The sequence below is a fragment of the Dreissena polymorpha genome, chromosome 4 (genome assembly GCF_020536995.1).
Source record: "Dreissena polymorpha isolate Duluth1 chromosome 4, UMN_Dpol_1.0, whole genome shotgun sequence".
Taxonomy (NCBI): domain Eukaryota; kingdom Metazoa; phylum Mollusca; class Bivalvia; order Myida; family Dreissenidae; genus Dreissena; species Dreissena polymorpha.
This window is the reverse complement of record NC_068358.1, coordinates 106,149,664-106,167,652: the sequence shown is the minus strand read 5'-3', so window position 1 is coordinate 106,167,652 and position 17,989 is coordinate 106,149,664. Positions and strand designations below refer to the sequence as shown.

General features: G+C 34.8%; 2 protein-coding genes across 2 annotated transcripts in view; both read left to right on the top strand.

Moving 5' to 3' along the window:
* Positions 1 to 4,231: 4,231 nt before the first annotated feature.
* LOC127878879 (uncharacterized) overlaps positions 4,232 to 17,989 on the top strand; it is a 57,474-nt gene continuing 43,716 nt past the window's right edge. Inside the window, exon 1 of the mRNA XM_052425406.1 lies at positions 4,232 to 4,366. The gene's annotated coding sequence lies outside the window, so the exon portion shown is untranslated. The remainder of the gene's footprint in view (positions 4,367 to 17,989) is intronic.
* Positions 4,418 to 12,123, top strand: LOC127878883 (uncharacterized). Its single transcript, XM_052425411.1, has 2 exons — positions 4,418 to 4,726; positions 10,763 to 12,123. The coding sequence occupies exon 2, from the start codon at positions 10,764 to 10,766 to the stop codon at positions 11,322 to 11,324; it is 561 nt and encodes a 186-aa protein (XP_052281371.1). The 5' UTR covers positions 4,418 to 4,726; position 10,763; the 3' UTR covers positions 11,325 to 12,123.

Below are 17,989 nucleotides of genomic sequence, written 5' to 3'. Positions count from 1 at the left end.
ACTAGGAGACCTACAAAATTACAGTATTTCCCTATGCTTTCCTATGGAATTATCCGATAGGAAATTCCGTATGAAACAAAAAAAGATCATAATTATTATTGGTTTTACTATATATGGATCAATATAATAAATTGTGCCTTTCATTCTTTTTGGTACTCAGACTCTATATTTTTTGCAAAACATACCGGTACATGATTTCTTTACGATTGACTTCGATTATGTTATATTCGCATCAAATATGGTTGCAATCACATACAAATTCAATCTAAATTGAAACAATTTAAGTGTACAACCTACCCGTATTCAACAATGTCAGCATCCACGTCGCTAATTTTATCTTCCCGCTCAAATCTCGTGTTGTCTGCGTCTTCAACAACATAGTCGTCTGCACCAGCAAAAACACGTTTTACATCGTCAATAGCCGACCTTCCAACGACACCTTGAAAAGATATACACGAGGAATTAAGGTTTTAAAATGTTTTCATTTGCAATAAGTTTATTTTAAAAATATTAACACGAAGCGGCGTTACTCGCAATTACTTAGAAAAGTGTCCATATAAAAACGAAATACACAAAAACACGAACTCGTGATAACAAATAAATGTTTAGAACTCCACGTATTTACTGTACAACAATAAGCGCTGATTGCAAATAACAAAAAACGACATACCACAGCCGATGTGAAGGAACATGAAATGAACTGCGTAGAAAATGCAAAAGGTGCCATTCCGTATCATTTGTGAATCTGTGATAGATCTAGATCAACATTTTAATCCAACTATAGCATCGAACGTTAGTGGATATGGTAGAACAGTCACCTCGACATGAATTACGGTATTTATAATATGACATAAGTATACAAATGAACACAATGATAGAATTGAAATTTGAGAAAGGTTATAACGTTTGAGAGCATTCATTTGTGCCAACGACGTTTTACCGCTATTGAACATTAAAGACAAAAGAAAATTGCATGAACTGTATATACCAGTATATATCCACCGTCTACATGAAGAGACACGCTGTAAGTCAACAATAAAATTTATTTTGCATGTATTATATTGATTTTCAATCTTTGTCTTTTGGGGTAATGATTTTAATTAACCAAATGGTTTCAATGCGGGGAAACAAAACATATCGTGTGACCGAATATGCGATTGACCGCAACTATTTTTAGAGAATAATGTTGAGTCAAAGCTATTATTGAAGTTTTTCTTATTTGAACAATTTTAATTTAAATAGGACTGGTAAACGGAACGCACCGATATTTTAACTTTTAATCGGTATATCGTTTGTATTCCTCCGCTCTATACTTTTTTTAAACTCCAAAGACAAATCTCCATTCAAATATGTAAACGACCACACTGTTTTACTTTAAATTGATTTAATTACGAACAAATGCACATTTTTAAAAGGAAAGTTCAGATACAATCTAAGGAGAAAACTCATCATATTCGTTGTAAGGCGAACTTTTTAAATACGCGAAACAGACCACGCAGAAATTATATGCAAACGATCACATTATTATTGTGACCCTACTTGGTACATGAAATATCCTTAAAACGATATTTGGCGTATATCCTGTCTTTGATATAACGGTAGAAAATTAACTTTTTCTAAGTTATTCAATTAAAAACAAAAGTTTAAGGATCGATGTGTTCTTTTTTCACTTAAACGTCGATAGAATAATTATATCCACCCAGTGAAATGTTTGTCATTTAATGCACGTATATTTAGCCACATTATAGTGTTCGTAGATACAAATTTTACTACGTGTGATCATTATCATATGTGTCCTCACGTGGAAATTATGAATTTATTGTTCCGTCATCGAAACAATTTATATTAGATTTAGACGCAGTTTCCTTTCCACACATTAAAACAAAGATCTATAAAGACAGATGTATTGATAGATCTTTGATTCAAATAACACCGTAGCACCCGCGTCATGGAAAAGTGGTCTAATTGGCATTTATGCGTCCAGCGTAGAGCTCTCAAGCCTAGCCAGGGCACTTGCGAGGTCTGGTCAGGGGCTACGCTTTCCGCTATAAAAAGCACGCAAGATTTCGTGGTATCTCCTGAGTATCCTTCTCAGTATGCATATGTTGACAAGACTGTGAGAATGTGCAGGATGGACGAGAGCTACGTTGTCAGCATATTGCATAAGTCACATTTTCGCATGACACGGGTCTTTACAAATCCAATTGCGTCTTGTTAATGGAATATCAAACCAAGAAACTTAACAATAGAAAATTGATTTCACTCTGTGTTATTTATAGCAAACAGGCAAATGTCGGTAGGCTACTCTGGCTTACAGGAAGATTTTCAGACAGACTTACCGCGTACGTCACACGTGTGTTGTTATATAAAGAATTCGCTTCTACCATGGCCACTATACTATTTCGATAGTTTTGTCTCATAAGGCAAGACAAATAAAAATACATATTGTTTAACTACGTAAAAATAAGAAATCTAAATCTAGATCTAACAGTTTCTAGAAAATAGTATTATGTGTATCAACCGAAATTCGATCTATCTTACGTTGGCAACTATAGCTTTTTAAAGCTTGAACAGCAACCCAATTAAACATAGAATACAAATTGGCGACTGTGGATCAATTAGGCCAAGGAAATGATTCAATTCCGGCTCACAACAAGACATGATGCATTAAAAGTCTGTCATGTCGGCAAAATTGTTGCTCAATAATTTACAGAAGATAGATTAAGCATTAGATACACATATAACACAACATGTCCATGATTCTAGACTTGTTATTCTTTATTCTTTAGCATGGCAACCAAAATTATAAAGATGGTTGCCAGTGCAGCAACCAATTGCGAAAAAGAGACACATTGTTGTTATTTTGTCCAAGTTATCTTTTTTAACATTAATATGATGATAAACAGCGCAAACACATCTCGACCTGTGCTTTAAGACACACTCTTTATAAATTTGAATGGGTTGTGCTCATTTCTAACTTGCGCTATAAAAAGCTATAAAATAATTGTAAAAACTGATTTGCGTCTAAGATTATGCAATAGCACAGGTGGTTAGCATGTGGCTATGATATTAATTAGTGAAAACATCATTTTGAATGATAAATAATCATATTATAACGAAAAATTAACTTTTATGGAAAAAATTCACTATCAAATATATTTATAACAAAGTATGCAACTCAAAATCACCCCAAAACGGGGTGCATCGCTTTGAACAGCCATATCTTCATCAATTGTGCAGCGATTTTCACGATCTCGGTCTTATTCAACGCAGAAATGAATTGCCTTTCTGGAAATGTATATGTCTTGCAATATTTTTACAAATGCTGGGTCAACTTTTAAGAAATAACACGATACACAACTCGCATGATCCAGTTGACAATGATCATGCAGCCTTTATGAATGAAATCTCCAGTTGTAAAGACACACCTCCGCATTGGACCAATGAAATCACTCGTGTGTTTGAAATGTCAGTTAGTTGAAATGTATGTAAACAAAGGTTTCAAACGGCGCAGGACAGTTAGTCTTGATGCATAATGTAACGACAAGAACGGTAATAATGTTTTTTCATACGTTTTATTGAATTATGGTATCGAGGTACATGAACTTTGTATGGAAGATGGCCTTTACTCTGTGAAGATTTCAGTCTTAAAGACTGCATGATCATTGTCAACTGGGTCGTGCGAGTTGTGTATCGTGTTATTTCTTAAAAGTTGACCCAATTTGTAAAAAACATATACATTTCCAGAAAGGAAATTCATTTCTGCGTTGAATAAGACCGAGATCGTGAAAATCGCTGCACAATTGATGAAGATATGGCTGTTCAAAGCGATGCACCCCGTTTTGGGGTAATTTTGAGTTGCATACCTTGTTATATATATATTTAATAGTGATTTTTTTTCAGAAAAGTTAATTTTTCGTTATAATATGATTATTTATCATTCAAAATGATGTTTCACTAATTAATATCATAGCCACACGCTAACCACCTGTGTGCAATTGCAAAAAACTTTAATGCCTTCAGCGCTTTGATATATTTATTGAACATAATGAACATAATGAACTATGTACACATATTTTTATACTTACAATAATTGATTTATTTTTGTTTTTTATAAATATAATTGTTAAAACGGTTGTAATTAACTACTTTTATATGCACCCCAATATCACTAACACCTATACGGCATTATTCACACCTATCAGCCTATACATTATCAGTGGGGCGGAACGTCTAGCCCTTTTCAACACAAACATCAGTGGCACGAACTGGTAGTGGCACGAAACGTCCATAACTCATTCCGGAGATAGCCGATGTATCACGATAAGGCTGTCCTTTATTTTGGAGAGGTTCTACATGTTTTTTGGTAATTTAGTGTATATTTTTGTTAACTTCTAATGGTTTGACACGAAATTGCATTGGTGCAGTTTAATTTAAAAGTATCATTTCTATTGCTAGAACAGAGCTCCTTGGTTTTCAGTGGAGTTATTGCTTAAAATCAGGGACCTATACAAACAAAGGGATGAGACACTCACTGAACCGAAGAACAAGCTATCGCGTTGTTACGCAAAAGGGAACGAGACTTGCGACCCAACGAGACTTCGCGCTTCGAGGCAAATTTTAACAGCCGCCATTTTGACAAAGCGAGACCGTGACAAAGCAATCGAGAAATAATAAGAGTACAAATTAACCAAGTGTTGCCAACACAGAAGTATTCATTGCAAAGGTTTGTTGAGTTTGATACATCTTATTGTTTCATTTGTTTTCGACTATGCTTTGTATTTACTTTTAAAACAACGGTGGGTATTTTCACCAAATCATGCGTATCATTGTTTACACTTCCATAATCCGAGAAACGTGTGTCGTGGCTTTTTTCAAAAGGCTTGGTCAAATAAAGCTCTATACTATTGTTTTTTGTATTCTTACAAACGTTACATTTCAACGCATTGTGTGATGCTAATTTTATTTGTATTGTTAGCAAATTCATGATTTTAAATGAGCACAAAGGCAATACAATTTAAGTCATTTTTTAATTTTTACCACTATCAGTTTCATCAACATATGTCGTGGCTCTTTTTGAAAGGCTCAGTCAATACTAGCCCTATATTAATCTTATGGGTATCTTTACAAACATTACATTTTAACGCATTGAGTGATGCTAATTTTATTTGTATTTACAAATTCATGATTTTGAATGAGCACAAAGGCAATACAATTTTAGTCATTTTTTTATATTTTACCACTTTCAGTTTCATCAACATATGCCGTGGCTATTTTTGAAAGGCTCAGTCAATACTAGCCCTATATTAATCTTATGGGTATCTTTACAAACATTACATTTCAACGCATTGAGTGATGCTAATTTAATTTGTATTATTTGCAGAGGCATAATTTTGTATTAGCTCAAAGATTATACAACTTTAGTCATTTTTAGCTCATCTATTTTTTGAAAAAAAATTATGAGCTATTGTCATCACCTTGGCGTCGGCGTTGGCGTTGGCGTTGGCGTTGGCGTCGGCGTCCGGTTAAGTTTTGCGTTTAGGTCCACTTTTCTCAGAAAGTATCAATGCTATTGCATTCAAACTTGGTACACTTACTTACTATCATGAGGGGACTAGGCAGGCAAAGTTAGATAACTCTGGCGTGCATTTTGACAGAATTATGTGCCCTTTTTGTACTTAAAAAATTGCAAATTTTGGTTAAGTTTTGCGTTTAGTTCCACTTTTCTCAGTAAGTATCAATGCTATTGCATTCAAACTTGGTACACTTACTTACTATCATGAGGGGACTGGGCAGGCAAAGTTAGATAACTCTGGCATGCATTTTGACAGAATTATGTGCCCTTTTTATACTTAGAAAATTGACAATTTTGGTTAAGTTTTGTGTTTAGGTCCATTTTATTCCTTAAGCATCAAAGCTATTGCTTTCATACTTGCAACACTTACTAACTATCATAAGGGGACTGTGCAGGCAAAGTAATGTAACTCTGACTGGCATTTTGACAGAATTATGTGCCCTTTTTATACTTAGAAAATTGAAAATTTGATTAAGTTTTGTGTTTAGGTCCACTTTATTCCTACAGTATCAAAGCTATTGCTTTCATACTTGCAAGATTTATGAACTATCATAAGGGGACGGTGCAGGCAAAGTTATGTAACTCTGACTGGCATTTGGACGGAATTATGGGCCCTTTATACTTAGAAAATTGAAAATTTGGTTAAGATTTATGTTTTGGTCACTTTACCCCTAAAGTATCATAGATATTGCTTTCATACTTGGAACACTCACAAACTATCATAAGGGTACAGTAAAAGGACAAGTTGCATAACTCTGGTTGTCATTGTTACGGAATTATGGCCCTTTTTTGACTTAGTAACTTTTAATATATGGTTAAATTTTGTGTTTCGATCCACTCGAAGTATCAAGGCTATTGCTTTCAAACTTCAAATACTTACATGCTATCATGAGGTTACTGTACCTGGCAACTTGAATTTTACTTTGACCTTTGAATGACCTTGACTCTCAAGGTCAAATTATTAAATTTTGCTAAAATTGCCATAACTTCTTTATTTATGATTAGATTTGATTGATACTTTGATGAAACTACTCTTACCTGACATACCACAATAGACTTCACCCAAACCATCCCCCGTGCCCTCCCCCCCCCTCCCCCCTCCCCCCCCCCCCTAATTTTTTTTTTTTTTTTTTTTTTTTATAAGATCATCTCACAAATGACCACCACACCCTCACACTATACCCCCACCCCCCCCCCCCCCACCCCCCCCCCCCAAATTTTTTTTTGATTTTTTTTTTTTTTTTTTTTTTTTTTTTTTAAGATCATCTCACAAATTATCACCACACCCTCACACTATACCCCCCCCCCGATTTTTTTTTTTTTTTTTTTTTTTTTTCGCTTTTTTGGAAGATAATGTAATAAATGTCCACAACCCCACACTATACACCCCTCTTCACTCCACTCCTCCCTCCTTTGTGATTGAAAATGAGAGTCCCTTCACCTTTAAAAAGAAAATAGATGAGCGGTCTGCACCCGCAAGGCGGTGCTCTTGTTTATTTTGTAATCACTATCAGTTTGATCAACATATGTCGTGGCTCTTTTCGAAAGGCTCAGTCAATACTAGCCCTATATTAATCTTATTGGTATCTTTACAAACATTACATTTCAACGTATTGAGTGATGCTAATTTTATTTGTATTATTTGCAAATTCATGATTTTGAATTAGCACAAAAGCAATACAATTTTAGTCATTTTTTTATTTTTTTACCACTCAGTTTCATCAACATATGTCGTGGCTCTTTTTTGAAAGGCTCAGTCAATACTAGCCCTATATATATCATGTTGGTGTCTTTACAAACGTTGCATTTCAATGCATTGTGTGGTGCAAATTTAATTTGCATTATTTGCAAAGGCATAATTTTGTGTTAGCTCAAAGATAATACCATTTTAGTCATTTTTTTTATTTTGTAATCACTATCAGTTTGATCAACATATGTCGTGGCTCTTTTCGAAAGGCTCAGTCAATACTAGCCCTATATTAATCTTATGGGTATCTTTACAAACATTACATTTCAACGCATTGTGTGATGCTAATTTTATTTGTATTATTTGCAAAGGCATAATTTTGTATTAGCTCCAAGATGATATAATTTCAGTTATTTTTTAATTTTTTTAGTTAAACGTGTTATCAACATATGTTGAGGCTTTTTTCAATAGACTCCATCAATAGTAGCACTATTTTGATCATGTTGGTATTTTTGCAAATGTTACACTTCAATAAACTGTGTGGTGCACATTTTATTTACATGAATTGCAAAGGCATAATTTTGTATTAGCTCAGAGATTATACAATTTTAGTCATTTTTTTTTAACCAGTCTCGGTTTTGAATGTGTATGTCAATGCTCTTTTCAAAAGGCTCGGTCAATAATTGACCTATGATAATCATGTTGGTATCTTTAGATATGTGACACTTCAATGCATTGTGTGTTTCACATTTAATTTGCATTATTTACTAACTCATAACTTTGTATAAGCTAAAGGACAATACACATGTATAACTTTAGTCATTATACGCCCGTCTATGACGGGACGTATTATGGTATACCCCGCGTCCGTCCGTCCGTCTGTTAATGTCGTACGCTACGTCAAATATCCTTTGACAGATTTTCTTCAAATTTTAACACAATCTTAATATTGATAAACCCTGATCCCCTTTCGTTTTTGACGGAATTCTGAATTGTCGTTCCAGAGTTATGGGACTTTGTTCGTCAAAATTTCGTGATTTCATTGAATGTCCTACTGTAGCTATATAAAAATGTTAAAGTTGTTATAACTTTGGTATGCTTGGACCTAGAGTCTTGAAACTTGACATGAAGGTTGGCCAGAACTAGTAAGTAACCACTGGACATTTCAAGGTCATTCATTTGAAGGTCAAGGTCACTGTGACCTTGAATGTAAAAATGTTAAAGTTGTTATAACTTTGGTATGCTTGGACCTAGAGTCTTGAAACTTGACATGAAGGTTGGCCAGAACTAGTAAGTAACCCCTGGACATTTCAAGGTCATTCATTTGAAGGTCAAGGTCACTGTGACCTTGAATGTAAAAATGTTAAAGTTCTTATTTCATGTTATAACTTTGGTATGCTTGTACCTAGAGTCTTCAAACTTGAAATAAAGATTGGCCAGTACTAGAAGATGACCACTGGTCATTTCAATGTCATTCATTTGAAGGTCAAGGTCACTGTGACCTTAAATGTTAAAATGTTAAAATTGTTATAACTTTGGTATGCTTGGACATAGAGTCTTCAAACTTGACATGAAGGTTTGCAAGCACACTTAGATGACCACTGGTCATTTCAAGGTCATTCATTCTAAGGTCAAGGTCACTGTGACCTTAAATGTTATTGTTGTTCATGTATCCTACCGTAGCTCAAATATCCCCCGATGGATTTTTTATACGCCCGTCTATGACGGGACGTATTATGGTATACCCCGCGTCCGTCCGTCCGTCCATCCGTCTGTTAATGTCGTACGCTACGTCAAATATCCTTTGACAGATTTTCTTCAAATTTTAACACAATCTTAATATTGATAAACCCTGATCCCCTTTCGTTTTTGACGGAATTCTGAATTGTCGTTCCAGAGTTATGGGACTTTGTTCGTCAAAATTTCGTGATTTCATTGAATGTCCTACTGTAGCTCAAATATCCTTCGATGGATTTTTTTCAAATTTCAACACAATCTTAATATTGATAAACCCTGATCCCCTTTCGTTTTTGACGGAATTCTGAATTGTCGTTCCAGAGTTATGGGACTTTGTTCGTCAAAATTTCGTGATTTCCATGCTCATGTACTTATAAAATAAACCATGTATTCAAATACAAATAAACTGAAGTAAAAAAATGATTCAAAGGGTTATTTATTACCTTACTACTTCATTGGCGAACGACGGGCGTATCATGCGCTCATGGCGCAGCTTTTATTTTTTAATTGTTAGACCGCTTTCAGTTTTGTATACATATGTCATTGCTTTTTGCGTAAGGGCCAAGGCTCTGTAAATACTAGCCCTATATAATTCATGTTGGTATCGTAACCCTTTCAGCGCTGGAATCAAACTTTAAAGGCCTTTGCAAACTGTTTGGACCCAGATGAGACGCCACAGAATGTGGCGTCTCATCAGGATTCAAACTGTTTGCTATTCTGAAAGTATTCTGTGAAAAAAATCTAAGAAAATGCTAATTTTAGAAATTCAGCAGACAACACTTTAGCAGACGACAAATTTCCCAGCATGCTAAGGATTAGCAAATTGTACACTTCAGTGCATTGTGTGGTGTACATTTAATTTGCATTATTTGCAAAGTTCTTGATTTGTATAAGCTCAATGATGATACAATATTAGTCCTTAATCAATTATTTAAAAAAAACAATTGAGATTAACATTTGTCTCCGCTTTTTCTTAGGGATTGATCAATACAAGCTCTTTTATTGTTTGTGTTTGTACCAATGTTACATTTCAATGAAATGTATGGTGCATATTTTAAATGCATTTTTTGAAAAAAAAAATTGATGTCTGCATAGGAAATCCTGAGGTGGAATTTTCAATGATATTTGCTAAGAAGAGATTTCATTTCAACAAAAAATGTCATAAAAGTGGAAAGTGTCGTCCTTATTAGCCTGTGTGGACTGCACAGGCTAATCTGGGACGACACTTTACGCACATGCATTATGCCAAGTTTTCTCAAAACACGAGACATATAATCGTTCTCATTCACAGTATTGTTTGGCCATTTTTTTTAAAAATATAAATTTAATAACTATTATTCTAGAAAAAAAATAGCAAAATTGCAAAGGTCATATTTCTTTATCATTGGAGAAAACATTTATTCTGAGATATTTTCAAGAGTTTGTTTCCACATTGTTAATGCTTCTATTAAGAATTTCTGAAATGTGTAGATAATTGTTATTCAATTAATGCAAAAAATCGGAATTCTTACATAAATATTTCAATTAATTTTATTAATATGTTGATACAACTAAGTACATTTTTATGTCCATCTGTCTGGTCGTCTGAAATTCCGTCACACTTTGCGTTTAGGTTTTGCGTTAACGTTTCGAAAAATGTGGAAAAAGGTGGCATAGTCTATAAGTCTTCCTATGGTGGCAAGCCATGTTTTCAATAAATGATGGTGACTGTGTAAACATTTTATTAACTGATTTTTAGAATATGTTTTGTTTTATGCTTTTAGAATGCCTAGAAAACGCAAAAGAGGATCCCTTACGGTGAAACGCAAGTACCACTACATAACATCTGAACAGCCAAAGGAAGAAAACCATGTTGCCAGTGAACCCCTGGTGAACATTAAAGCTACAACAGATTCTTCTACCCAGTCAGAAAGTGAAAATGTGCAGTTCACAAGTGATCATAGTTATGCTATTGATGAAGACTCCACATATGAGCTTGACTCCTTCCAGGAGACAAACAATGATAAGCCTGAAGCTGATGTGATGGAATGTAGTTCAGGGCTTCTAGAAATGGAGGTGGAGACGACAACCTTCTCAGACTTTGCTGTGGAACTTAAACTGCAAAATTTTTCATCTCAGTTCGTTGTAAAGGAATTAGAGCAATCAATTCAAATGTTACAGTTGTACGCAAATGACAGTCTGACAGCAATCAAGTTATCGGTTGAAATTAAGAGTTATTTTACGTGCTCTGTCTATGTGCATCGGAAATGCATTCCGAGATCTCACCAAATATGGACTGGACTGCCACAACATATCAATCGCGTTGCTTATGTTCTGGTGTTATAGGAAAGACTGTTAAAATTTGATGTCTGCATAGGAAATCCTGAGGTGGAATTTTCAATTATTTTTTTTTCGCATAGATAGTCGATGTAGGGATATAGATAAATGAAATTAACTAGTTTATATAGATGGAGTTATTAATTTTACTTATAGATTTCTCTCTAAATAAAATGATTGTACTTTATATACTCTAAGGAACCATATCGCTATACATAAACTATAGTTTTGCTTTAGTATAGGTTGTCAACACAGGGATTTTACTTATACTTAACTACAATTAAGTGTAGCATAGGTAGAGGTATATCATACAGCTTTTACATTGTCAGTATTACTCAATTCTATATTTCTAAAAAAAATAATTACGAATGAAAAAACAATGCAAGTATACTTTATGCAGTTATATGCAGGGATCATATTTTTTTCTTATATGTGTCCTAATTTTATATTAATGTATGTAATTCTTGTTTAAAAAAAGTCATTTAATAATTATATTTTTCACTTATGAACTTTGGTACAGACAGGTCACTATGTATTAACAATATTAACATTCTCACGAAAACATGTTTATTCCTTATATTGTAAAAGGAACTTTTTCGCAGTGATGCATGATTTGTATTTACTTCAAAAGCATGCTGTTATTGTAAATGTAATGTAAATGACGATTAGCTTAACATGCTTAAGTCAGAATAAACTTTTATGTTCTATTAACTGCATTTAAATCTTTGTCCATAATTTTGTTAAAACCATTCTACAACACGTTTTATATTCATTTCTTTGAAAATAATTAAAGGAATAAAACACTAAACTCCTTTGTACACACTATTGAGTAGTAACTGTAAATGCCAGATTCAATTGTCTCATCATTATTACACCGTATCATGTGTCCACTGTTTTGGATATCTTACTTGCATGTGCGAGGATTTGATTTATTAATGTTGTTTTATATATTGATTGTTCGAGATATATATGATAATACAACGAATAAAACATGAGTATATATATATATATATATATATATATATATATAGAACTACTAAAACACGAAAACCTTTCTTGTTTTTTGTTTGGTTTGTACGCAAAATGCAGAACTAAAAAATGCATCCAATATTTATTACCTCGTAAATTCTGTTGATGTTTTTTTATGACATGACCTCGAAATCCTGATACACTTTTATACTCCGCACCACAAACAGGACAAATATAGCACAGCTCTTTCGTGCTTGCTTGCGATTTATTGTTTGCCTCATCATCAGTATAATAACCTTATACCAAATCTAAATCTATGTCGTCATCCCATGAAAGGAAATTTTTATGTTTAGAAGACATTTTCAGTAAATTCCATGAATTCCAACGTTCACTATGACTTAAGGGAGTCCAAATAAATATTAAAATGACATTCGAAAATTTGCTGCGTCGGAGGTTAAAAGAACAATTATACATTTTGAGTTGTTTGCACTTAACATGTCTTGATAATGTTGCTATTTTAAACAAAACATGGTAACATTTTAATTCTATTAAAAGACCGGTCTTTTTTACATGCACATACGTGCGATAAACAACGGCAATTTAACCCTGGCGAAACAACCGGCAATTAATATTCATCAAAGAGTCCGATAATTGGGTGCCCATTTGACATACTGCGTAATAATAAGACTAATTAATGATTGATTTTGAGATCAACAACGCAACAATTAAACGAATAGGTACTTGTTTATTTAACATAATATAATTTGAATCCGAAAAAACGTAACGCGTTAAATAAGCGAAATCCCTCGCAATCGATATCGTGTAGCCGCATTATCGCTACACAGGGACCAATCGATCGAGATTATCAAATCTCGCGCACCGGTTTATTATCGCTACACCGGGACCAATCGATCGAGATTAAAGTATAGGTCCCTGATCTCGCGCACCGGTTTATTTTGCGTGCTGTAACGGGATATCGCGAGGTTGCTTATCCCTTTGTTTGTATAGGTCCCTGTTAAAATGTATAACTTTAAATGACTGAAGGCGACATAACACTATACATTAAAACACATTGATGGTAACTTATGGCACATGGCGCTTGTCATGTGACTTTTTATAAGGACATTTCGTACCAAATGTGTTCGTAAAATGCAAAGATCACACACACATGTCTTACAAGCATCAAAGTAATATTGGTTCTGTGTAAGAAATTTGGTGGCTTCTAGTTAAATGTTTGTGGTGTGGTAATCTGTATCTATACGTTGAAGATCCCGACTTGCTGTTTTTATTCAACGGGTTGAGAGAGCGCGTTATGTTGCACGGTAGTTCTGTAGAGCGTTTTTGAACAACTCTACGCTGTCCTTCTGCACCACACTGTCTGGGAGGTGGTTCCAGTGAATGGCTGTGTCCACAAAGAAGGAGTTTTTTAATACTGTATAGCTTTGCTACCTGGGATTTGTAGGCCTTTTGAGTTGTTGCAAACTTGACTGTTTACGAAATTTGTTGCTATATGGTCCGAAAAGGTTTTTGCGTTTAGGTTTAGCGAATTTTAGGAATTTGTCAGGTGGAAGTGACGGTACCAACCCCTCAACCACCTTGTCAGTCTTCGAAATTAGCTTTGAAAAGTTACATGGCAGTCGGGCCAGTTACTTAAGAATTTTTACATGCCTAACATATTTTTTACATGCCCAAACTTTTTTAACCAAAATTATAACAAATCACAACATTTTAACACTTACATGCTACACATAGTAAAGCAGAACATTTGTTTCAATAGTAGTGAATACAATTACAGCTAATCAATCACTAGAATTAAGACGGTCGATCGTTACACCAGTGCTCTTGAAAAGAGCGTTCTCTGGTGTCATCATACCATTTCTTGGCTTCCTTTTTCTCTAAATCATTGTCAATTTTCTATTTTGGAAGTGCTTTATCGGGCTTAGACCCATCAACATACCTAAGATACTGCCTCTATGTCGACAATGACATTTGTTCACATTGACAAAAACGGAAGCGTATTACTTGATTGAAATGAACGATTCAAAAAGCATCTTCTCGATTAATGTCTAGAGAAACCGTCGATAAGAACCGAATGTGACCGAACTGCATCGGTCAAAAACAATAACGATGACGTGTGCAAGCAGGTGTGTGTTGTTAAACCAATCGAATTTCATTGTTTTACAACTTACGGCAAGGTGTGTGTTGGCAAAATTGAAAAATAGATCTGCAAATATCAAGAACCGCTTACGATTTTTTTTATAAACTGTCAATTGGCTTCAATAATTTACATGCCCGGCGGGCCACAAACGTGAATTTTTGTATGTGCCCGGCAGTAATTTTACTCGCCACGGGCGATCGGGCGTGTGCTAATTTCGAAGACTGACCTTGTACATAAGGATGAGGCGAAGACTGATCCTTCTTTCCTTGAGCTCTTCCAACTTGAGGTCATATTTCATGCTTGTTACTGCACCGGGGCTTCTGTTGTTATAGTCTTTCTTTATGAACCTAGCTGCTCTGTTCTGTAGTCTTTCTAGTTTGTCAATGTCCCCTTGTAAGTATGGGTTCCATATGGTTGCCCCGTATTCCATGGTTGATCTTATTAATGCTATGTAGGCTGTTTTTCTGCATGCTTCAGGTACATTTCTGAGGTTTCTGGGAATAAATCCAAGTGTAGAGTTTGCTTTACTGTAAACGTTATTGATGTGTTTGCTCCATTTGAGGTCGTTTGATATTAGTATACCTAAGTATGGATTGTCCTGTACTTGTTGTAATATGTGATTGTCTAGTTCATAGAATGTGTTTGATTTTTGGTTTATTGACATAATATAGCATTTTTTGGCGTTGAACCTCATGCCCCAGTCGCTAGCCCATTTTTCTAAGTTAAGAAGGTCTTTTTGTAGAGTGTGGTGGTCTTTTTCATTTTTAATTGTTCTGTACAGTAGGCAGTCGTCTGCGAATAGTCTGATGGATGAGTTTATGCAATCTGGGAGGTCGTTTATATGGCAGAGAAACATTATCGGTCCCAGGACTGTGCCTTGGGGTACACCTGAGTCTACGGTGGTTTCATTTGATGTTTTTCCTTCAACTATTGTTCTCATGTTTCTTTTGGTGAGGAAGTTGGTGAGCCATGTGTGTATGTTTCCATGGATTCTGTATTGCTGGAGCTTGTGTAGGAGTTTGTTGTGTGGTACTGTGTCAAATGCTTTTGAAAAATCTAGAATGGCTATGTCAACTTGGTGTCCTTTGTTGTGTTCATTGAGGAGGTCGTCTAGTGTGGTAATCAGTTGTGTATCGCACGAGTAGCCAGATCTAAATCCATGGTTTAAGGTTGTTAATATTTTGTTTGATTCAAGGTGTTAAGGAGGTGTCTGCATATAATGTGTTCCAGTATCTTGCAGATTACAGAGGTAAGTGAAACTGGTCTGTAATTTTCTGATAGGTGCTTGTCCCCTTTTTGTATATGCTTGAGATGTTTGCGTCCCTCCAGTCTTTTGCTAGTTTTCCAGTGTCTAAGGATTTTTGTAGGATTGTTTGCAGAATTGTTGTAAGTTGTGATGCACATTGTTTCAAAATACGATTTGGTATGTTGTCTGGTCCTGATGCTTTGTTCGGGTTTACTTTTTTCAATAGTTTCTTTAGTCCTTTTTCTGTGATATGAATTGGTTGTATGTTATTCTTGGCTCTAAGTCTTGTAGGTGGAAGTTGGTTATCAGAGCTTTTGTAAATTGTAAAGACAGAGTGCTTAATATAACCTTAATGAAGTCAGAACCGGGAACCCTTGTTTACAATTTCAATTTTCATGTATTTTAAGGTCATGGTCAACAAAAATAGTAACATGATGTTGCCCTGTGGGTTAAGGCAGGGCCCTCAATCCATTTTAGGGGAAGCGGGTAGCTACCCTCATGATGGGGAATTTTCGCGGCGTTTCCTTTTTTGGGGGATTTTTTTACTTACTCTCTCATTATTTAATTTGTACATGTTTGCACTATATTCATTTCTTTTTTCATAATTTAGTATGTTTGACAAGATTAAATTGAAATAGAATTGAGATATAATAATCATGAGACACCTCTTTCTATTAAAAAAAATATAAAAAAATTGTGGAATTTTTCCCCAGAAAAGGGGAAAAAAGTATACTTTTCAGGTGGGGGACTGCGGACGAAATTCGGCCGCAGATTTGATAGATTGAGGGCCCTGGTTAAGGTTACGATACATTAGTTCCAATCCTTATTTTATTGTACCCTACCGGTGAAACCGGAGGGGACTTAAGTTATGGTTTATGCTCTGTCAGTCAGTCTGTCAGTCACTGATTACAGTGATAAGTGGGACTGAATGACTGTTAATGTCTGGAGTGGATTTCCAATTCGTCTTATGCAATTTCAATCTTTCCCAAACTGACAATAAAAGGGTAAAAAAAAATTATTCAGGGGGTGACCTTATATTTTCATCTTTTAAGTGAATTAACTGTATTAAATTACAGGTGTCTGAAATTGAGAGGTAGACATTAAGGTGTACGAAAACTATAATTATATTTAAATAAATGCAATAAATCATACAATATTTTTTCTTTTGATTAATTCTTCTTTTTCTGCTTAAAAAAAATACAACTACAAAGCTTTGCTAACTCTTGTCTGAAATAGTATAGAACAAAAAAGTAAAAACAGAAATCATTCTGCTTTCTTAATGGAACTACACTGTTTCAAATGCTGTTGGGAGAATCCATTATTTCCTACTGGTATACAGACATGACCTTAATCTGATTGCAAAAATTATTATGAAAGTTTCATAAGATGATCGAAAACAGGGCTGTAGAATAGACCATTCCAGAATTTACTCATTACCCAATTATCTCCCCTGAATACTCTCCGCGTCCGCCATTACACTGCTGCTAACAACCGGTAACATATATAACAGAACACCGATTATTCAACGGATGAATTTCTTTCTAAATTCTAAGGCCGTCATGACATGGCCTTGGATGTATGAAATAAAGTTTTCTGCCAGGGGAAAGTGTTATGACAGAAAAATGTTTGAAAAACATGCATTTTTAACCAGGTTTTCCGAAGGAAAAAACTGGTTATTAGATTTGCGAATGCGGGCGGGCTGGCTGGCGGGCTGGCTGGCGGGCTGGCGGAACAAGCTTGTCCGGGCCATAACTATGTCGTTCATTGTCAGATTTTAAAATCATTTGGCACATTTGTTCACCATCATTGGACGGTGTGTTGCGCGAAATAATTACGTCGATATCTCCAAGGTCAAGGTCACACTTTGAGTTCAAAGGTCAAAAATGGCCATAAATGAGCTTGTCCTGGCCATAACTATGTCATTCATTGTGATATTTTTAAATCATTTGGCACATTTGTTCACCATCATGGGACGGTGTGTCGCACGAAAGAATCACGTCAATATCTCCAATGTCAAGGTCGCCACGACTAAAAATAGATTTTTTTTTAAAAACAAACTTACAAAGGTGGTTAATTTTGTTTGTTCATTTCAAAAGTTCAGTTTGAGTTTTCTCCCTTTATCAGATTTTTTTTTCACAATGAAAACCTGGTTTTGTGACAATTTTGTCCCTTGTTAGGTATTTGTCTAGGAAAACTAACACATTGACACATTAAAAAAAAGCATTTAATTAAATTAAATGCTTTATTTTTCATTTGATTATTTGCATCAATCTTAAAATCGTGTAAGCCTTTGCATTCCAG

What these genes read in the sequence shown, in the direction of transcription:
- LOC127878883 (XM_052425411.1), top strand. Translation starts at nt 10,764, where the DNA reads ATGCCTAGAAAACGCAAAAGAGGATCCCTTACGGTGAAACGCAAGTAC.